Source organism: Ornithorhynchus anatinus, chromosome 7 (assembly GCF_004115215.2).
Source record: "Ornithorhynchus anatinus isolate Pmale09 chromosome 7, mOrnAna1.pri.v4, whole genome shotgun sequence".
NCBI lineage: Eukaryota > Metazoa > Chordata > Mammalia > Monotremata > Ornithorhynchidae > Ornithorhynchus > Ornithorhynchus anatinus.
In genome coordinates, this window is record NC_041734.1 from 59,688,292 (window position 1) to 59,710,226 (window position 21,935).

The 21,935-nt window shown below is 46.3% G+C and overlaps 1 protein-coding gene across 7 annotated transcripts in view; it reads left to right on the forward strand.

Moving 5' to 3' along the window:
• The window catches only part of ZC3H11A (zinc finger CCCH-type containing 11A), a 50,179-nt gene that overhangs the window by 8,989 nt on the left and 19,255 nt on the right, over nt 1–21,935 (forward strand). The window contains exons 1-9 of one of the 7 annotated variants that reach the window (XM_039912586.1): nt 6,229–6,249; nt 13,150–13,207; nt 14,123–14,572; nt 16,864–17,050; nt 19,008–19,127; nt 19,905–20,028; nt 20,609–20,812; nt 21,049–21,165; nt 21,366–21,446. In XM_039912586.1, the coding sequence (XP_039768520.1) occupies nt 16,997–17,050; nt 19,008–19,127; nt 19,905–20,028; nt 20,609–20,812; nt 21,049–21,165; nt 21,366–21,446 (700 nt within the window). In that variant the 5' untranslated portion in view covers nt 6,229–6,249; nt 13,150–13,207; nt 14,123–14,572; nt 16,864–16,996. Of the gene's footprint in view, nt 1–6,213; nt 6,250–11,047; nt 14,573–16,863; nt 17,051–19,007; nt 19,128–19,904; nt 20,029–20,608; nt 20,813–21,048; nt 21,166–21,365; nt 21,447–21,935 lie in introns of those variants that run through there. The other 6 variants (XM_039912583.1, XM_039912585.1, XM_029069382.1 and 3 more) reach the window with 6 other exon arrangements.

Below are 21,935 nucleotides of genomic sequence, written 5' to 3' on the forward strand. Positions count from 1 at the left end.
ACAAAGCTGTAGTGTTATCCAAACTTATTCATTCTGAGCACTTACTGTTTGCAGAGACTCTACTAAGCGCTTGGAAAAGTACAATACAACATTAAGTAGTGACAGAGCTGTGGTATCTGAAAACACGTCTGTTTCCTTGAACAGTTCCCTCAGCTTCATTTACAGGCTATATTTTCTTCTAGACTGTGAAACCGTTGTGGGGTAGGGATCGTCTCTATTTGTTGCCGAATTGTACTTCCTAAGCGTTTAGTATAGTGCTCTGCACACAGTAAGCGCTCAATAAATACGGCTGAATGAATGAATCAAGACAGGATCACAAAAAATGAAGCACTGTAATAAAGTCAGTTTCCTACTACTGAAGCTAGTCTCACCCTGACACAGCCATGCCAGGAGGGAAATGGAGTTGCTATATGGTGAGATGGAATTGGGGAACTAAAAACAAGGAGGAAAGGGGAAACATTTTAAGAACACTAAAACAAAATCTCAGACAGCATAGTGAGAAGCAGAGTGGTGTAGTGGATAGAGCATGGGCCTGTTGGGGGGGGCGGTCAGAAGGACCTGGGTTCTAATCCCAGCTCTGCCACTTTGCTGTGTGAATTTTGAGCAAGTCACTTCACCTCTCCGGGCCTCCGTTACCTCACCTGTAAAATGGAGATTGAGGCTGTGAACCCGACGTGGGACAGGGGCTGTGTCCAATCCGATCTGCTTGTATCCACCTCAGCGCTTAAGTACAGTTCCTGGCACATAGAAAGTGCTTAACAAATACCATATAGATTACCACTTAGATTACTGCAACCAAGAAAGAGGCTCTCTTTGAGCTGAGTCTCTGAAAGGATGGAAGAACAGGAAGATAAAAGTGAAAATGGCCCCAGGCGCGATAAACATCAAGCATAACAGCATAACAAGAGATAGTCCTTGAGTGTGCACGAAGTGACCTTTTCAGTAACACATATCATAGATGAGCTGACCTGACCCAGATCTCAGCTCTGCAATTTGAGGAAAGAGAGGCAGTTAGCTAGGGTGCTGGTGGCCTGCTTTGCTCTTCCCACCCAGTGTGGGAGTAACTCTCCAGAATCCTGGGTGGGGCCTCCTAGGGCAAATGGGCCTACCTAGAAAATGTCTCTCTGCTAGGGCAGGTCCACTCGGATAATCATCTGTAAATGTCCATTGTCAAACACCTCAGAGACTGCTAATAACCTGTTAAAGTGATCACATATCCAATCCCTCACTAAATCCTGCCAGTCCCACCTTCACAACATCTCCAAAAGCCGTCCTTTCCTCTCCATCCAAACTGCTGCACAATCACTCATCCTATCCTTCCTGGATGACTGCATCAGCCTACTTGCTGGCCTCCCAGCCTCTTGTCTCTCCCCACTCCAATCCATACTTCACCCTGCTGCCCGGATCATTTTTCTATAGAAACGTTCAGGCCTTGTCACCCTACTCTCAAAAAACTCCAGCGGTTGCCCATCCACTTCGAAAATCTTCACCATTGGCTTTAAAGCACTCCGTCCCCTCGTCCCCGTCTACCTCACCTTACTTCTCTCTTCTATAACCCAGCCTGCACACTTCGCTCCGCTAGTACTAACCTTCTCACTGTGCCTCACTCTTTCCCGTCTCGCTGCCGACCCCTAGCCCACGTCCTGCCTCTGGCCTGAAATACCCTCCCTCCTCAAATCAGACAGACGATTACTCTCCCTCCTTCAAAACTTTATCTCCAAGAGGCCTTCCCATTCTAAGCCCCACATTTCCTCATGTCCCACTCCTTTCTGCATTGTCCTGACTTCCTTTGCTCTTCCCCCCACCCCAATCCCACAGCACTTATGTACATATCTGTAATTTTATTTATTTGCATTGAGGTCTGTCTCCCTGCCTCTAGACTGTAAGCTTGTTGTGGGCAGGGAATATCACTCTTTATTGTTATATTGTATTTTCCCAAGTGCTTACTTTTCCAAGCTCTGCACACAGTAAGTGCTCAATAAATATGACTGAATGAAGAAATGAATGAACTATTGTTTTTTAAGAGTGGTGAATTTTACTTCTAGGCAAAGTACATTTAGTCCTAGGGCATGAGTGGGGACCAGGTAAACCCCACAGCCTTTCCTCTACCTTTACTAATAATATAATAATTGTGGTGTTTGTTAAGTGCTTACTTTGTGCCAGACAATGTACTAAGTGCTGGGATGGATACAGGTAAACAAGGTTGGACACAGTCCCTGTCCCACATGGCGCTCACTATCTAGCACTACCAATAATAAGGACTGTGGTTTTTATTAAGCCCTTGTTAGGTGACAAGCATTGTACTAAGCACTGAGGTAGATGCAGTACAGTCCCTATCCCTATCTTATGGGGTTCACTATCTAAATAGCGGAGGGGAACAGATATTGAATCCCCATTTTACAGATGAGGAAACTGAGACACTGAGAACTTAAGTGACTTTCCTAAATCACACAACTGGCAAGTGACAAACCTGGGTTTAGAACCCAGCTCCTCAGATACAATGCAATCAGATCACAGAGAATTCTTTGTCTCATATGCTGAATTGTACTTTCCAAGCGACTAGTGCAGTGCACTGCACACAGTAAGCCCTCAATAAATACAGTTGAATGAATTAATATGGGGCTCACTGTCAAAAAGACTCAGAGCCTGTTACTTATCAGTCATTCAGTCAATCGTATTTATTGAGTGCTTACCGTGTGCAGAACATTCTACTAAGTGCTTGGGAGAGTACAATATAACAATAAAATAGACATATTCCCTGATCACAGTGAGAGGGAGAGGGGGAGACAGACATTAATATAAATAAATTATGGATATGTACATAAGTGCAGGGGGCTGGGAGGGGGATAATAACTGTGGTTTAGTAAGTGCTAGGCCCTGTGCTAAACGCAGGGGTAGGCACAAGTTGATAATTTCCCTGTCCCACGTGGGGTTCACAGTCTCAATCCCCATTTTACAAATGAGGTAACTAAGGCACAGAGAAGTGAAGTGAGTTGTCCAAGGTTACACAGCAGACAAGAGGCAGAGCCAGGATCAGAACCTTCTGACTCCCAGGCCCGTGCTCTATCCACTATGCCATGCTGCTTCTCTAATTCATTCAATCGTATTTATTGAGCGCTTACTGTGTGCAGAGCACTGTACCAAGCCCTTGGAATGTACAATTTGACAACAGATAGAGACAATCCCTGCCCAACAACGGGCTCACAGCCTAAAAATGAATAAAAGGGGCAAGTGAGTGCAACACAGAAGGGAGTGGAAGAAAAGGAAAAGAGGGACAGCCTCTTGGAAGAGATGTGTCTTTAATAAAGCTTTGAAGGAGAGGGCAGTAACTGTACTTCAGATATGAAGAGGGAGGGCGTTCCAGGCCAGAGGCAGGACATGGACGAGGGGGCAGAGGTGAGATAGATGAAATCGAGGTACAGTGAGAAGGTTAACATTAGAGGAGTGAAGTACGTGGGCTGGGCAGTTTTGGAGAGTAGCGAGGTGAGGTTAAGAGGGGGCAAGGTGACTGAGTGCTTTGAAGTGAGCTAACCGGGGGCCTGAACAGACGGGCAAGCATCTTAGAGAAGCAGCGTGGCTCAGTGGAAAGAGCCCGGGCTTGGGAGTCAGGGGTCATGGGCTCAAATCCTGGCTCTGCCACTTGCCAGCTGGGTGACTGTGGCCAAGTCATTTCACTTCTCTGTGCTTCAGTTCCCTCATCTGTAAAATGGGGATTAAGACTGTGAACCCCACGGGGGACAACCTGATTACCCTGTATCTCCCCCAGCGCTTAGAACAGTGCTCTGCACATAGTAAGTGCTTTACAAATATCAACATTATTATTATTATGGGCAGGGAGAGGTGCTGGGTTAGAATTCATTCATTCAATAGAATGACAGGGATGGGGCAAGTGGGGATTGGGTTGGATAGAGAAGGAGAGGAGGATGGGATGTGTTGGGAGCAAGTCATGTAACTTCTCTGTGCCTCAGTTCCCTCATCAATAAAATGGGGATTAAAACTGTGAGCCCCTTGGGGGACAACCTGATCACCTTGTATCCCCCAGCGTTGAGAACAGTGCTTTGCACATAGTAAATACTACCGTTTTTATTTTATTCCAGATCTTGAGCCCGTTGGGTGGGGAATGTCTCTGTTGCTGCCATTGACCCCTGGCCCACGTCCTCTCGCGGTACCGGAATGCCCTCCCTCCTCACCTCTGCCAAACTAACTCTCTTCCCCTCTTCAAAGCCCTACTGAGAGCTCACCTCCTCCAGGAGGCCTTCCCAGACTGAGCTTCCCCTTTTCCCTCTGCTCCTCCCTTCACCTCCCCTCAGCTAAGTTCCCTTTTCCCCCCCTTCCCTCTGCTCCTCCCCCTCTCCCTTCCCCTCAGCACTGTGCTTGTCTGCTCATTTGTATAGATTTTTATTACCCTATTTATTTTGTTAATGAGATGTACATCCCCTTGATTCTTTTTATTGCTATTGTTTTAATGAGATGTACATCCCCTTTATTCAATTTAGCGTGACTATATTGTCTTGTTTTTGTCCGTCTGTCTCCCCCCATGAGACTGGCAGCCCGTCACTGGGCAGGGATGGTCTCTATCTGTTGCTGAATTGTCCATTCCAAGCGCTTAGTCCAGTGCTCTGCACCTAGTAAGCGCTCAATAAATACCACTGAATGATTGTTGCTGAACTGTACTTTCCAAGCGCTCAAAAGAGTGCCCCGCACACCCTAAGAGCTCAATAAACACGACTGGATGAATGCGTGAGGATATATTTTCATTACCCTATTTATTTTGTTAATGAGATGTACATCACCTTGATTCTATTCATGTGCTATTGTTTTAATGAGATGTTCATCCCTTTGATCCTATTTATTGCTATTGTTCTTGTCTGTCTCCCCCGATTAGACTGTAAGCCCGTCAAAGGGCAGGGACTGTCTCTGTTACCGATTGGTACATTCCTAGCACTTAGTACAGTGCTCTGCACATAGTAGAAGCAGTGTGGCTTGGAGAAGCAGCGTGGCTCAGTGGAAAGAGCCCGGGCTTGGGAGTCAGAGTTCATGGGTTCGAATCCCGGTTCTGCCACTTGACAGCAGGGTGACTGTGGGCAAGTCACTTCACTTCTCTGGGCCTCAGTTCCCTCATCTGGAAAATGGGGATGAAGACTGTGAGCCTCACGTGGGACAGCCTGATGATCCTGAACGTACCCCAGCGCTTAGAACAGTGCTCTGCACATAGTAAGCGCTTAACAAATACCAACATTACTATTATTATCTGTAAAATGGGGATTAACTGTGAGCCTCACGTGGGACAACCTGATTACCCTGTATCTACACCAGCGATTAGAACAGTGCTCTGCACATAGTAAGCGCTTAACAAATACATTATTGTAGTAAGTGCTCAATAAATACTATTGAATGAGTGAGAGTGACTTAATGGCAACTCTGCTCCTATCCTCTCAGCACTGTACTGTGGGAAGCAGCGTGGCTCAGTGGAAAGAGCCTGGGCTTTGGAGTCAGAGGTCATGGGTTCGAATCCCCCCTCTGCCACTTGTCAGCTGTGTGGCTGTGGGCACTTCTCTGTGCCTCATTTACCTCATCTGGAAGATGGGGATTAGCTGTGAGCCTCACGTGGGGCAACCTGATCACCCTGTATCTACCCCAGCACTTAGAACAGTGCTCTGCACATAGTAAGTGCTTAACAAATCCCAACATTATTATTACTCATCCGCTCAACTGTATATATCTTTATCACCCTATTTATTTTGTTTAATGAGATGTACATCACCCTGATTCTATTTATTTGCTATTGTTTTAATGAGATGTTCATCCCCTTGATTCTATTTATTTGCCATTGTTCTTGTCTGTCTCCCCTGATTAGACTGTAAGCAGGTCAAAGGGCAGGGACTGTCTCTATCTGTTGCCGATTTGTACATTCCAAGCGCTTAGTATAGTGCTCTGCGCATAGTAAGCGCTCAGTAAATACTACTGAATGAATGAAAGGTCAGCTTTCCGTGGGCGAATAGGGGAATGAGGCCTGGTGGGCCTCGGGCGGCCATTTTGCGCTGAGGGGAGCCGAAACTGCATCTCCCGGCCTGCCCCGCGCGGCCGCCATGGCGGGGCCTGGCAGCACCCGGGGACCGGCCCAGCCAGTCCGGCTCCATCTTTGAGCCTGGCGGGTGGCCCCGGGGGGGGGGGGGAACTCGGTGGCCCCGGCGACGAACGGACGGAAGGACGGACGGGGCTGCGGTTCGGTAAAGTCTCTGCTCTTCGGTAACTTCTTGCTTTCCCACCCTGAGCGGCGGGCGGGAGCGGGGGAGAGCAATGGAGGCCCCGCCTGGCTGCGGCCTAGGCCAGGCGCCCCCCCGAGACCCCCCCAATCCCGGGACCCCACCCGGGGTCTCCCTCGGGCCTTGGGACGGCTCCTGGATTGCCGCCCTTCCCCTCCGGTTTCCATCTTGCCCTTCTCCGGCCTCCTCCAGGACCTCCCGGGCCAATCAGTCAGTCGATCGGTGGTGTTTACTGAACGCTTATCGTACTAAGCGCTTCCTTAGAAACGGGCGTCGACCCCCGGGGAAATTCAGGGGCTCCCCCCCACCTCCAATTCTCCCCACTTCTTTACTCGGGGTCCCCTAGGAGTTGCTGGAGCCGGCGGCAGCAAGGGTTTTGCGGGGGATTAAGGGCAGGTTTCAGCTAAGGGGGAACAGGGCAGTTGGTCTTTATTCCCCTTTTCCCCGGGGTTCAGTTTCAGTAACCCCCAAAAAGAGGTTTTTGGAGATGAAGGGCAGGTTCCAGCCAAGGGGGATCAGGGCAGTTGGCCCTTATTCCCCTTTTCCCGGCATTCAGTTTCAGTAACCCCCCAAAAGAGATTTTGGGCCCTTAGTCCCTTTTTTTCCGGTGTGCAATTTTAGTAACCACCCCCAAAAGAGGTTTTTGGTCCTTATTCCCCTTTTTCCCGGTGTTCAGTTTCAGTAACCCCCAAAAAGAGGTTTTGGGGGGGTGAAGGGCAGGTTCCAGCCAAGAGGGAACTGGAGAGTTGGACCTTATTCCCCTTTTTCCCTGTGTTCAGTTTCAGTAACCCCAAAAAGAGGTTTTGGGGGGGTGAAGGGCAGGTTCCAGCCAAAGGGGAACAGGGCAGTTGGTCTTTATTCCCCTTTTCCCCGGGGTTCAGTATCAGTAACCCCAAAAAGAAGTTTTTGAGGGGTGAAGGGCAGGTTCCAGCCAAGGGGGAACTGGGGGGGGGGTTGGCCCTTATTCCCCTTTTCCTCAGCGTTCAGTTTCAGTAACCCACAAAAAGAGGTTTTGGGGGGAGGGCGAAGGGCAGGTTCCAGCTAAGGGGGAACAGGAGAGTAGGTCCTTATTCCCTTTTTTTCCCCGGAGTTCAGTTTTAGTAACCCCCACAAAGAGGTTTTTGGAGATGAAGGGCAGGTTCCAGCCAAGGGAGAACAGGGCAGTTGGCCCTTATTCCCCTTTTCCCGGGGTTCAGTTTCAGTAACCCCCAAAAAGAGGCTTTTGGTCCTTATTCCCCTTTTTCCCGGTGTTCAGTTTCAGTAACCCCCAAAAAGAAGTTTTTGGGGGGCGAAGGGCCGGTTCCAGCTAAGGGAGAACAGGAGAGTAGGTCCTTATTCCCTTTTTCCCCGGAGTTCAGTTTCAGAAACCTAAAAAGAAAAAGGTTTTTTTTGCGAGGTTAAGGGCAGGTTCCAGCCAAGGGGGAACAGGGCAGTTGGTCCCTATTCCCCTTTTCCCCGGGGTTCAGTTTCAGTAACCCCCAGAAGGGCTTTTTTTGGGTGAAGGGCAGGTTCCAACCAAGGGGGAACAGGGCAGTTGGTCTTTATTCTCCTTTTCCCTGGGATTCAGTTTTTGTAACCTAAAAAAAGGTTTTTTTGCGGAGTGAAGGGCAGATTCCTGCTAAGGGGGAACAGGGCAGTTGGTCCTTATTCACCTTTTCCCTGGGGTTCAGTTTCATTAACCCCCAGAAAGGTTTTTTGGGGGGTCAAGGGCAGGTTCCAGGCAAGGGGGAACAGGGGAGTTGTTCCTTATTCCCCTTTCCCTGGGGTTCAGTTTCAGTAACCCTAAAAAGAGGTTTTTGGGGGTGAAGGACAGGTTCCAGCTTAGGGGGAACAGGGCAGTTGGTCCTTATTCCCCTTTTCCCCGGGGTTCAGTTTCAGTAATCCAAAAAAGTGTTTTTTTGGGGGGTGAAGGGCAGGTTCCAGCTAAGGGGTTACAGGGCAGTTGGTCCTTATTCTCCTTTCCCCAGGGTTCAGTTACCTCAAAGAAGGGTTTTTTGGGGGGTGAAGGGCAGGTTCCAGCCAAGGGGGACCAGGAGAGTTGGTCCTTATGCTCCCTTTTCCCGAGGTTCAGTTTCAGTAACCCGAGTCCTTTACACAATGTTCAATTTCTCCAGGGCCGAAAGCACCGTGAACCAGGTTGGGGTTAACTCGATGCAAACAGTAAATGGATGTGCCGGTGAATCTTTTCTTTCGGAACAAAATTTTCAAGCAAATCCCATTCTACTTTTAGTTTACAAAAACTAAATAATGATAGAGGGTCGAGAATATGGGGTCCGGCGCCTTCCCCTTAGGTGGCTTTTTGGGGTGATCTGCAAGTTGTGTTCCCAAATGGTTTCATTCAGCCAATCATTAGAATGTATTGCAAACCTAATGTGTGCGAAGCACTGTGTTGAGCACTTGGTGGTTACAAGAGAAGGATCAAATGTTATCAAATTATTTTAAATATTTTGGAAATAGTTAAGCAAAGGGACTTGAACTGTGAAGTATATATGCATTTAAAACTGTTAAAGCAGGGTACGTTTTGCCAAAAAAAAAAAGTCTTAGGATGGTCTGCCTGGTGTCACTTTTCCTCCCCAAGTAGTAGTACTTTAAGGAAGTGATTCAGAGGAAACCTGTATCTCCCAGGAATTGAAGAAAAAAAAAATTAAGCGAGAAAGAGCAGTTGTATTATTGCTCCAGGAGTAAGCCCACAACCAGATCCTGGCGTGAACTTTGGAAACCGAGGGACAATGAGCGTGTTTGCCTTTTGTGTGCCAGCGTCTCTGGCAGATGCAGCAGTTTGTCGCGCTGGGTGCCTGGGCCAGGGCCTTAAGGCCCCCTCTGACTCTGTTGGTGGAAGGAAAGATGATGGTAGAAGGAATGGTTAAGGAAGCAGAGTTGCCTTTGAAAAACAAAAGAAAGGATGGGAAAGTCACACCATAAAAAGTAGCTACTTTCAAAATCATCGGTTCAAGATCTGAGTCCCACAGGGAGGGAGTTCCACAGCTGTTACCAGCGAGATGGTTCCTGGTTTCCTAACACAGGATGACGAGAGCGGAACGGCAAACAGGTCCTGCTGCTTGGTGTGAGCCAAAATCTCCAGCATGTTGGACTTTACCTCGTTGACCCTCAGTAGATCATCTGTAGCATGGGGAAAAAAAAAAACATTGACCGGGCCCAACCTGGAATTCACCCAGGCCCTTCCAAGCTTCAGCACCGTCTCGAGACAAAGCTGGTGGGAGCAGCTTAGGGGAACAGACCCACGTGACTTTGACTGGCCAATCTGTTTGGTTTTCCACTTAAAAAAAAACAAAGCAAAAAGACTCCTAGAGGACACTATACTTTACCTGGCCAAACTAAAACTGTCCAAAAATTTGGCAAAGACTTGGATCTGTCGGTGGCTATTTCAGCAGCCAGTGTGGCTACCACTACCTTTATCCTCACTACCCCTTGGGAAGAGGGAGCATTCTCATTGAAAACAGTGCTCTCAAAAATGCCCCTCTGCATGGAGCAAGGCCTCTGCATTTGGAATTTTTTTCACTGTTGACCCTCAGGACACCTGGGAAGCCGTGATATTTGCAGTAAAAAGAATGTGAGCCGGATAGCCCGGGCAGTCTCCTCTATATTACCATCTGCAGCCCCCACATCCCATTGATTGGACAATGACCTAAAAGGGTAATGGTGGTGTGAAATACAGATTTGTTTCTTATCCAAAGAAGGGATCTGTCGAATTCGGTTCCTCAGCTAAGTGAAAAGTTTGTACACAAGTGGGGTCTACTATCTCAGTGTCCCGGCGGCCTTTTTTCAGCCCTTCTGCCAGCAAGGTAGCCTGATGCCTACACTAGAGAGAAAAATGAAATCTGGAAACCTGAGAGCACAACGGATGAACCTAGCCAAACTGATTTTGTTCTTCCCAACCCCTCTCTTCCAAAGATTTATGCATATCTGGACTCCCAGCTATCTGTTGCCACCCGAGACATCTTTTTTCTTTAAACAAAGGCTGTATCCCCATCATCTACACTGGTGAGGGTATTTTCCAAGGCTTCAAGAAAGCTCAAAATCAGAAGATCCATTTGGCCGTTGTAGGGTGGAGACGTGAACCCGCTACTTACTTGAGTCACTTTGGAAAGACCTCTCTGTTCGACCACTCCAGCAAGCATCTGAATTTGCCAAAGATCACTTGGCAGCCAGCGTTTTACAAAAATTGAATTACCAATTTGGCATCTGGCTTTCCCCTCATTCCTTGGTCTCTGCCTTCACTGTTTCTGGCAACTCTCCTAATGTGGAGCAGGCAATGAGTCAGGACAGGAGACTTTACCCACCAGTACCGTGCTTTCTCTGTTGCTAAAGTTGAGTAATTCAGGCCTTTCCCTGGGAGCATAAAAGCATTGACAGCGTGTTGTTACCAGCTGGATGGAAAACTTGCCATCGTTTCAGTCAGCCCGCAAAACCTGTCGGATTCACCACACCAACCATCTCCCCTGGGCATCTTGACACAGGAAGTCGCTGGCCAGTGGGTTTCCACCTTTTGCATGCGCCTAGAACAACAGAAGACCATGGAAGGGCGGGTGGGGTTTTAGTAACCTCCCTCCACTGGCCTGGGACGTGGTCAGACCAGCAGCGTGGCCTAGTGGAAAGAGCACGGGCTTGGGAGTCAGAGGTCGTGGGTTCTAATCCCGGTTCCGCCACTTGTCAGCTGTGGGACTTTGGGCAAGTCACTTAACTTCTCTGAGCCTCAGTTACCTCGTCTGTAAAATGGAGATGAAGACTGTGAGCCCCACGTGGGATAATCTGATTACTTTGTATCTACCCCAGCGCTTGGAACAGTGCCTGGCACATAGTAAGCCTTAGCAAATGCCATCATTATTATTTGAGGAAGCTGCCCGGGAAGTTCAAGAGAGCCTAGCAGGGGTGAGTCAGGAGCTGTCCCAAATCCGGCACCTGCCCCTCCTTCCCGGAGAACACGAGAAAATGTTTCCAAATCAAAGGGCCCACCCCAGCCCTCGGTCATGTGGTTGATTTATCCTGAAGTCTTGAGACTGACACCCGGCTTAGTGTGGTGCTCTAAATCCTCCTCCTTTAGATCCAGGCTTTAAAGACAGCTTAGATTTCGTACTGGAAGGCACCGATTTAGAAACTCGGAAGCATATCCGTTTGGAAGAAATTTCTAACCGTGGGTACTCCTCGTTGGAGGGTTATCAGCAAGCAGATCCAGGAAGTTTTAAGCTCCTCTGCTATAGCAGGCACTGACTCATTTATTGCAGGAAAGGCTTCCAGCTGTATTACCACAGAAAGCAGAAACTTCAGTAATAGAAGAATGCTCCAGGGCCAGGAATCCCTCCAAAGGGGACCGTCTAAATTACTAGCATTGTTAACCCAAGTTGCCCGTCAGGATTTAAGCTGCTCTCTCTCCCTGAAACGTGCATTCTGAGGGTATCCTTGCTTCTTCTCAGCCCGGAGCACAGACCTGGACTCTTGACAATCTAGAACAGCTCGCGTTCTGGCAAACAAACCGAAAAACTGTCGACTCAGTTTCACTCCCCGAGGCAAGATTGTGCAGAGTAATGAGGCGTTATAGCAACCGCAACTTTAAACTTCCTTTCCATATTGGACTGACAGATTTACTTCCAAGGCCAGATGCCGCTACCTTTCCGAACAGCTAATGAAACGTAGGATCTGTAGGAAAATTCCGTTTTGGCTGGAAAACTAAAAAATTTCCCACCAAGGTAGGACCAAATTCAGACCAGAGCATCGATAGGAGAAGGAATACTGTATCTAGAAATGGATGGAACCCAAAAATGGCAGCCACAACAATTTAGGGCCCAAGAAATTCTTCAGTGCCATTTGAGGTGAAAACCTTTATTGGTCTCTGCCCCGTATTTATGTAAACCAAGTCCTGAACAGGCCTTGGGTTAGTATTTGCTGGTCGGTGATTGGACTTAAGCAGATGCCTGCATCTAAAGGTTTTTCCCATTGTAAAGAAGATGACCCAGTTCCCAGTTGGACTGAACTGATTTGACTTTACATTGTGCCAAGAAAGAGAGTGAAGAGTATATTAACAAGAAATCTGAAATCGGTGTAGATGTATAAATGTCTAATAGGCTGAACTGTAGTCTAGTAGGACACCATTGTATTGGTCAGTATTTTTATTTAAATTTACTGTGTGCATTAGAGTTACCCCAAAATTATAGGATTAAATGCCTCGTTTAGTATGTAAATTCTGTTAATAGTTCCATTGAAAAAATGGGAGAGTTCTGTCGAGCTTGTACCAGTAGAGACAAGCCCAAATTCTTCGCTCTCTGTGATAAATTGAGACATTCCTCTAAGAAAATTGGGGTAAGGGACACCCCTAGAAAGGTTGAGTATTGGCAGAATGTTTAAAAAGCAGGGAAGGAGGGAAAGAGATTGATGAGATTGAGTAGGTATTTGAATGAAAGCCATATGGCGCTATTTACAGGCTGCAGAGAATACAATGCCTAAAAATCCCCAAACCAGCATGCAGACTCCCAGAGGGAATACTGCTTCAATCCCACAAGTCTTTCAACACATCAATCTTTGTAGAAATTGGATGGCCAATGAAGCGAATTCTTGTTTGCGCCAAGAAATTGTTTTGGTCCCCGTAAACTGGGCTAAGAATAAGCAGTCAGCATTACCAAGAGTGTTAAGTATGTCACATTTGATGGACCCTTACCAGGTGGAAGCTTTTTGTGCAGAGAAATAGAAATAGAATCCTCCTGCTATCGGTTTGGCTGCAACATTCCAATGAGGGATAGGATCATTCCAACAGAGAAAGGGGAAATTTTTTTTCCCCCGTCTCAATATTTTAAAAACAATTCCCATTGTCACATTTTGCAAATCAGGTAACTAATATAAAACCTTGGCTTTTCCTTCTTTTTTATTTTAGATTGGGGATAATCCCTGCCCCTTCCCCCCAAATCCTGGAAAATTGACTAATGTTAAGTGTGAGTAAAAGGTTCCCACCTTTTATTTGGGAAAATACTTGAATTTTTTTTCCTTTTTCTTTTTTGTTTAGTGCTAGGTAGCGTTTGTGAAGATTTGACCTTGAAAATGTACAGCTTGGGTAATGTGAGGATTGGAATTACTTTAAACCCTAGTTTATTTGGACTGGTTTCAAAATCCCAAGTAGATTCTTATATTGATTTTCGTTTTCCACAATGCCGTGGGCCTTGGGGGAATAAAAAGGCTCTTAAACCCTCAGGTTTTTAACTTGGAGAAATGGGCAATTTGCACCTTTTAGGGAGCAACAGGCTGTTAAGAATTTCAAAATAAACTGCTCAAGAAAGTGTACCCATCAGTGATTGTAGCGAGACCATTATTTAAGGTCGCCCAGTGCCAAAGAGAAGTAGGCTTCTGTAAGCGCAGAATGTCCTGTAGGCCAATTTGCAGGGGAGCATTTTTACTGCTCTTCCTTCAGCCGTTGCTCAGCCCACTTGCTCCTCAACCTCCTTGAATCCATGGCACCTTTCAGTTGGCCATCATCTTGGGGTCTTGTTGTGGTTATCCACACACCCATACCATTCACGCTAATGCAAGCGTGTTCCCGAGCGTGTGTTTGTGCACCGAACTGAGCTTCGGCCCGGCTCGCCAAGCGTAGACTGACGACACTTTTTAAGCAGGAACTTACGACTCGTCCATTTTGACGTGATCCTAAATCAGGAAATATTTAAATGACAAATTACTCAAATGTGTTTCGTCACTGCACATTTGTGTGTATGCTTGTGTGTATAAAAAATTGGAAAAAAAATGTCCATGCTAATGTCTCTATAAATGTTCACGCATCCTGTCTATATATGTGGGTCTATTTTCAATATGCAGATAATAAAGATGGGGGAAGGTTTCTGTTTTTTTCTTAATAGGTGAAGAAATCTTGAAGACCCGAGATTGGATCTTATTGTTTTGGCTTTTTGTTTTTGTTTTTGTTTTTTGTTTTTAAAGTAATTGGTCGTCTTTGGAAGATGGATCTTCTGTTTTGCAGCCCGTTTGGGTTTCAAGTTCATCTTTAAATGAACTGTTGGGTTTTTTTGTTTGATTGGATTTTTTTTTTTTTTAAAGAAAATTAAACCTGGCTCTCTCCAGTCTGACAGAGCTTATTGAAATGGACTCATCCTTCCAGTAGCTGGGAGATGTTTAAAAAGTGCAGCCTGTATTTGACTTGTGGCTGAGAGGTGTTTCCTTGGCAGTGTGAGGAGGAAAATTCGTCCTCCCCCTTTATTATTAATTCATGGATTGAGTGTTGGTTCGACCTACAGGAGTGATAAATTGGAACTCATTGAAGATAGACACTGCTGTTGGGGTCAGCCAGATGTGTGAGTACAGAGTTTGTTTTCTTTCCCATTCTTTTTCCTTTTTGAAGGGAGGACATTTCTGCTCTTTGAGCCTTATATTATAAATGCATATAATAGTCATCACCTGGGTAGTTCTCAGAGGCGGTTTCTTCCACAAGGAGAAGAGCTTTTAAAAAAAAAATCATTTTTCAATTCCAGAAGGTAGGCCAAAGCGAATTGATTCAAATTTAGATTTCTCAGGGAGTAGCGTAGCCGCTCAGCTGGCCTATTTTAGAAATGTTGACTAATTGGATTTAAATGTTTGTTTGCTTTTTCCTCTTTTGTTTTTAAAAGGCAATCAAGTCTTCCATTGTGAATTTTTTAGGAAATTACCCCCTCTTTCATTTTGGGGGAGAAATAATAATAGTTTTGCAGACTGGCAGCCCCATTATTAAATATTGAAGGCACTACAGTTTGTTACTTAGCAACATCATTGAGCTAGAACTATTTATATTTCAGACATTGGTTTAAATAAAGGTAATCTCTGTGGTATGATAATTGCACAACTTGAATGCCTTCCTGGGGGGAAATTTGGAGACACGTGAATTTCATGCAAGGGAAAAAGTGGCTGAAGAATGGAAATGTGTGTTTCCAGCATGCCCTTCTAGAGGCTCCCTCCATTACTGCCAGTCGAGGGCCGTTTCAAGGCCTGTGTGGAATCACTTGCAGTTTAACGGGTGGGTAACTTCCGAGTTTTGATTCTCTCCCAAGCAAAGAAATCAATCAGTGGTATTTATTGGGCGCTCCAGCGGTTAGTACAGTGCCTGGCCCATAGGAAGTGCTTAACAAATACCACAAGTAATTACTCGTCCAGAACACTGTACTAAATGCTTGGGAGAGTAAGTGTAACAGAGCCGATAGGTGCTTGGAAGGAAACTCTCCCCTTCTAGGCTGAAAGCTCGTTGTGGGTAGGGAACACGTCAGCCAACTCCGTTATATTCTCCCTAGCACCGCATGTAGTAAGCATCAATAAATTGTTGATGACGATGCTTATGAAGGAAAGTTCTAACTCCTAAGAAGAGCCTGAATCATGTAAACTTGTCTCTAGACTATAAGCTCACTGTGGGCAGGGAATGTGTCTGTTGTTGTATTGTACACTCCCAAGTGCTTAGTACAGTGCTCTGCGCACAGTAAGCGCTCAATAAATGCAATTGAATGTAAGCTGGCACCACCCAGGCAGGAATGTTTTGAGTTCCAGTTGCAGCAAATGCAACATACCTAAAGAATCGCTAGTCTTAGGTAGAGCTTGGTTGGCGCACAGATGCCCAGGGCTCTTGGCCTGCTGGACTCCCCAAGTGGAAGCGGGGACGTTGGAGCAGTCTACTTTTAAGACCCTCTGGGGATGGCTTCATTTCTGCCACAGCCCTGAAACCTTATGCAGAAACCCAGCCTAGGGTTCAGTTGTTTATTCGGCTAGGCCAGGAGGAACACGCCTGAGGACTCGTCAGAAAAGTTCAGAAGCAACGGGCAGTATCCTTATGTTTGGTTTCCTTGACTTTTAAAATTGCCATCTGTTTTTTTTACCCCCATTAGCAAATGTTCTTCATATTTTGTGTACACACAGTTGTAAAGCTAAGTGCTTTCCGGGTTGCTGCTGCTGCCTCAAAAAAAGGATGATTTGTTTTGAGAAGACAGATGCAGAGCTCCTTGTATTTTGGAAACTTGAAAGGGAAATAAATTATGAATTTGTGCTTCAAGAGATCAGTGGAAAGCCCAGCACTAAGTAATAATAGTCTTTGTTGGGCACTTACTTTGTGCCAGGCATTAAGCTCTGGGTTAAATAAAAACTAATCAGGTTGAACCCAGGCCCTGACCCACACAGGGCACGGTCTGAGTTGTTCACTTTATTCCGTTTGTTCACTTTGATATTGGCAGAGTGATGTCGTCTACTGTCGGTTTGAATGCTTTACGTTTCCCTGCCATTTAGTTGGTGTAAAAATGCACTGTCCTTCACTTCATCCAAAAAGCAGTCAGGCAGATCCGCGTGGGAGATCTAAGGGAGATATATTTGAAAATTGCAAACCATATGTTGGAGCTTCAAATCGAAAAAGCCGGGTTATTTCCAAAATGCAGACCTCCAGGGCCGTGGACGTATCAAATAATCCAGAAATGTGGGAAATAGTCTAAACATTAGCTAAGGTTAGATAGGGCCTTACTGCATTTGGATTTTGACCTCACTGAACGCAGAGGGGATGGGAGGGTTTCTCTGGAGCAGCAAGTAGAATAAGCGGGGAGATCCGTCATTGACACTTTGGCTTTTCTCCCACCTCAAGGTTTCTTTTAAAGAAGATTTCATTGGTTGAATTGCCTGTGGAAGATTGATACCATTGGAGAAGAACTAAAGCTGAAACCCATCCAGAGAAATCAGAGGGTTTGAGCAGCCCTTGATCTGGGGTTCTGGCCAGCATGTCTAATCAGGGAGAGGACTGCTACTTTTTTTTCTATTCAACATGTACCAAGGTAAGTAAGAATAGATGGTCCTGGCAGTTCCTTTTGAATTTCAAAATTGCTTATTTGATAGATGAGATTAAATTCCTTGAGGTTTTTTCCTCTCTCAATTAGGCCGGTATGGCTCCCGCTAGCATCTCTTTGAGTAAGGCAGCATCTTTTCCTCTCTGTCGAATGGGTCATTTTATAGGCTTTGACTCCAGATTGATTTTGCTAGCATTGCAGAATTGCGGGGTTTTTTTCTTTCCATGGATGCACGGGAATATTCACTAGCACATTGCCACGAGTGTGAGCTGGATTCAACTTTTTTCTACCAGCTCCTCTGCTGAAAACCCATGATGCAGCTGTGGCAAGGAAGTCATCCTTCCGTGTATGCCCTTTTTTTTCCCTTGTGACTACCCCTCCTCAATCCCACCTTCCTGTTTTTTCCCCACATCTTGACTATCTTCCATTTCAAGTCCCATTTCAGTATTTCTCTCACGTATTTCTCCTGTTGGCTATGCTGAGAGCTGATTTCATCCATTTGAGTACATTGGTATGGAGAACCCTCTCCCTTCCTTCTTATTTTTGTAAGACTGTGCTCCCACCTCAGAATGTTTCATTGAGGTGAATAATTCACATTTGATTTTGAATCACAATAATACTGGTATCGGTTAGAAATGCAACATCTTCTATTGTGGAGGAATCTAGTCTGTGGGTGGAATTCAGTTTTCTGAGTGCCACTCGGAACATTACAGAACATCGGTTGAGCTTGTTCTCCGCCCAGCCAGTTTACAGTCTAAGTCTGCAGTTGGAATTAGACTCACCAATTTGGGGCTAAGTCTAAAGGTGCCAGGAAGTGTGGGGTCGGACTGCAATGAAGCTTTTGTCCAATAAAGGAAGGCAATTCTTTATTGATTTGGTTTTTTAAGCTCCGAGCATGAATATCTTAGGACAAGGAAAAAATATAAATATGTAAGATACCAGCGAGTCATCATAGTCACCAACAGTCAGGGATGGGAGGCTTCTATTCCGAGAGAGGGTCTGTCGTCCAGTTCTCTCTCCCCTCCCCTTTTCATCCCTAATGTTGATGGCTCCTAGTGCGTTAATTACCTCCGTCACTCCCCCGCAAGCTTGGTCCCTTTCGAGGGCTACAAGCAACTAGTCCCATTCTAAAAATGATTCCAGGAGTGCCATTAATGAACCGAGAATGGGGGAAGAGAGAGGGACCCACATACTTAGAACTTAGGCTAACCCAGAAGACCTAGGAGATCACATTGGCCTCTGAGCTTGAAGGTGGATAAAATTTGGAATTCCCAGGACACTGTGTTACAGCTCTTACTTTGAGAAATGTCCTTCCTGGCTCCCTGTTTTTTCTTTGAACAGACTCTCGTCATCCCTCCTCCCCTCACCCTGTAGTTCCTCTGTTTATCGGACCCCGGCCCCGATGTGGACGTGCTTGTCCCCTCAGGGAGGTTTCTGAAGTCTTTGAGGCCTTCTGGGTCTTCTGCGACAAGCATGGAAAAGTCCTTATCAGAACCGCTCCATCCAGCTGGGATGTCGGGAGGCCCGGGCTGTTCTCTGCTTTCTGTCCACATCTGCTCTGGGCCTCTGCTGTCATGATAAGAGGTTAGAGGTGGTAGTGGCGATAATCGGAATAAATACATGTATTGGGTGCAGAGCACTGTATTAGACGCTTGGGAATTAAAGAAAAACCAAGTGCCGTATTCCTTCTTCCAGTCGGCCCTAGAATTTTTCTTTCCGCATCTCTGCTGACATTAAATAAGTGGCGGTAACGAGTGGAGAGCAGTTTAGGAGGCGTTCTCGGATCATGGAATTATATACCCTCAGATTTTCCCCTAGGCTCTCGTTTCCACTTTCGGATTCTCGTTCTGTCTTTCTTCGATGCAGTGCTTGATCACTTCGCAGTAAGGCCTTGTCCTTGGTTCTGGCGTAACCCTTTGGTCTGTCTTTCCTCTGCCCGTTCTAGGGAGACAGCTGCCCGTTCCGTCACTGTGAAGCCGCGCTAGGAAATGAAACGGTTTGCACATTGTGGCAAGAAGGACGCTGCTTTCGGCAGGTCTGCCGGTTCCGGCACATGGAAATCGATGTGAGTATTTATCCTGCCGGTGCCGTCAGCGGCTTTATAGCCAGCGGCTTGAGGCCACTAGTAGTGACGAATCTAGATTGGATGTATTTACACGGTTTTTCATCGTGGGGGTATTTGGGGGAGCGCTGCCTGATGAGAAATACTTGTTGTGGTCTGGGAAGTTTTTTGGACTCGTCTACAAAGCTGAGCTACAGCCAGCCCGCTAAAGACAAAACACTAGGCAGAAGATCCGGGGTTCATTCCTCCGTTAGAAAGTTCCTGCTGTTATTTGAAAAAGAGATAGAGGAGATCGCCTGTCAGGAGAATGTGGGCCAAGTGCCGCGAAGGTTGACTTCAAGATCCTTCTCTGTAGCCTTGGGGGAAAACGTTGTTGAATCATTATAGTGGTTATTATTGTATGCTAAGAAGCCATGGTGATAAAACCAAACCTCAGAAAGTATCCCAAGGAGTAATTAGTGTCAGTAAAGTCCTTTGAGGGTGAAAATTTTGGTTTTATTTGCATTGCAGTGTAAAACTCCTGGATCTGCTGGACTTTTCTTGGTATAGTGCATCTAGCGTTCTTTATGCAAGTCAAAGTCGCTAATTTAATTCATACAAACTCCTTTTAGATTAGAGTAGTCCTTTTGAATTCTGCCAGAATGCTAATTTTGGGGAGGGTCATAAAATATTTTATGTGAGTTGTAGAACCCATGGAAAATTGTCCTTTGAATTTTAAATGCTTCTCTGTTCCTTTAAGTCATTTTGTATTTTAAGATTGTCTTTTTTTTTCTTCCATAGAAAAAGCGCAGTGAGATTCCTTGTTACTGGGAAAATCAGCCAATGGGATGTCAGAAATTGAATTGTGCTTTCCATCACATTAAAGGACGTTATGTTGAAGGTCTTTTCCTACCTCCAAGCAAGAGTAAGTGCAACTTTCAGTCGAGCCGGGTAGTTTCAGGTACTTCATTCAGTATCTGATTTCTCATCTCAGATTTGCAGAAATTTTTAGAATGCTAATTTCTGTGGACCCAGCCACATCTTCTCCCCCACAACCCGCCCCCCCCCCCCCAAAATTCAATCTATTTTAGCATAATAATCTGAGGAATTTTTCAGGAAAAGCAAACCCAACTTCCCAAGTGCAGTTAACAGCTATCGGCAGGATAGACAACAATTTTTCTTTTTTGTCTGATTTCCGGTGGGAGTGGGTATTGGTTGCCAAAAGGAAATCTAATACATTTCTGAATACTCTATTACAAATCTTAGAACCATGAGTTTAAACCCATAAATATGTTGTATTTAAAAGCAAAACAAAAAAGGATCTGTCATGGGGCCAACATCTTCCCCTGCTGTTTATTCCCCATCCCACAGAGCCCTACTTTTCTAGACCTAGCATAGGTAGGGTACGTCTCGACCGTCCAAAACCGCTCCCAGCACTTTCGGCAGATATTAAAAAGAATTTCGATGAATGGGGGGTTTCATCTGTGCCCTCTCTGTTCTTCCAGCTGTGCTCCCCAGTGTGCCCGAAGCAGCGGATGAGGAGGTGAAGACAGCCCCGCTCTCTCTCCCGCAGAACAAGCTGTCTGTCCAGTCGAACCCCTCCCCTCAGCTGCGGGGTGTGATGAAAGTGGAAAGTTCCGAAAACGTTCCCAGCCCTACCCATCCCCCGGTGGTGATCAACGCCGCGGATGACGACGAAGATGATGACGGTAAGTCGGTCCTCTCCCTCTGGAGGTGAGGAAGCGGAGGCCACTGACTGAGGATCGTGGGCTTCCTTTTTACTGTACTCCTCCAGTGCCTTGCACGAGTAGGTGCTCAGAAAATACTGATGATGATGATGATGCTGAAGAAGAGAATTCATTAACCCAAGGTCACTGTCAGATGGGAATTGGAATTACGCCAAGGCCCAGCTTTAATTCTATTTGCTTTAAATGTTGTTCTCCAGACCAGTTTTCTGAGGAGGGCGATGAAGCTAAAACGGCCATCCTACAGTCAACTCCCGAAGCCCATAATGGATTGCGGATAACTGCTACCCGGAAACCTGGGGTCAACCTGAAGCAATGTAAGAACAGACTCTCGTTGCCAGCACAAGCATGAGTTGTGCGGCCATTTTGGTTGGCCCCAAGGCTGTTTTCGGCTAAGTTGCTATTGGCTTGGGATGCCGGTCTGGTTAAAACCACATTATTCCAAAGGTGTTCCCAAGAGGTGGGCGCTGTTTCTTTAACGTTCCGGTTCCTCATGTGATTCCTCTTTCGGTTCCAGCTGATGGTTTGAATTTTGGAATAAAAACCCTCGAAGAAATCAAATCCAAGAAAATGAAGGAAAAATCCAAGAAGCAAGGTGGTGAGTTGGCAAGAACAATTTGTTACCGAGGACCGACACTCTTAAGAGCCAACTTTTCATTTGGAAAGAGGGGTCGAATAGGGAGAAAGGCCTTAGGGGGCGGGGGCAAACAAACGGGCCCGGGCTTGGTCGTGGCAGAGAGAGAGGCTTCATGGAGCTAACGAGTCAGAACGGCCCGACGTGGGGTCATTTCGGCCCTGTCCAGATCCTCTCGAATCTTCTCAGAGACCCGAGAGTTCCGCCCCCATAGTTGTGACGTCAGAAGCAGTGACTTCACCCCAGTGGAGTTGGCATCCACAGTCACACCCTCCGGGGAGAAATTTAACTTCTCTGGAGCCAGTGGAGAGAATAATCCAGTTCCATTGTGGCTCTTTCCTGGAGGGGACAGTCATGTTTCTGAGGAAGTGGTTTTACCCATTCAGCCCGGTTGCACTCAAGGTGCTCGGGGCAGAGTTTACGGGTCTGGGGCGACAAACCCTTCTCCCCGAG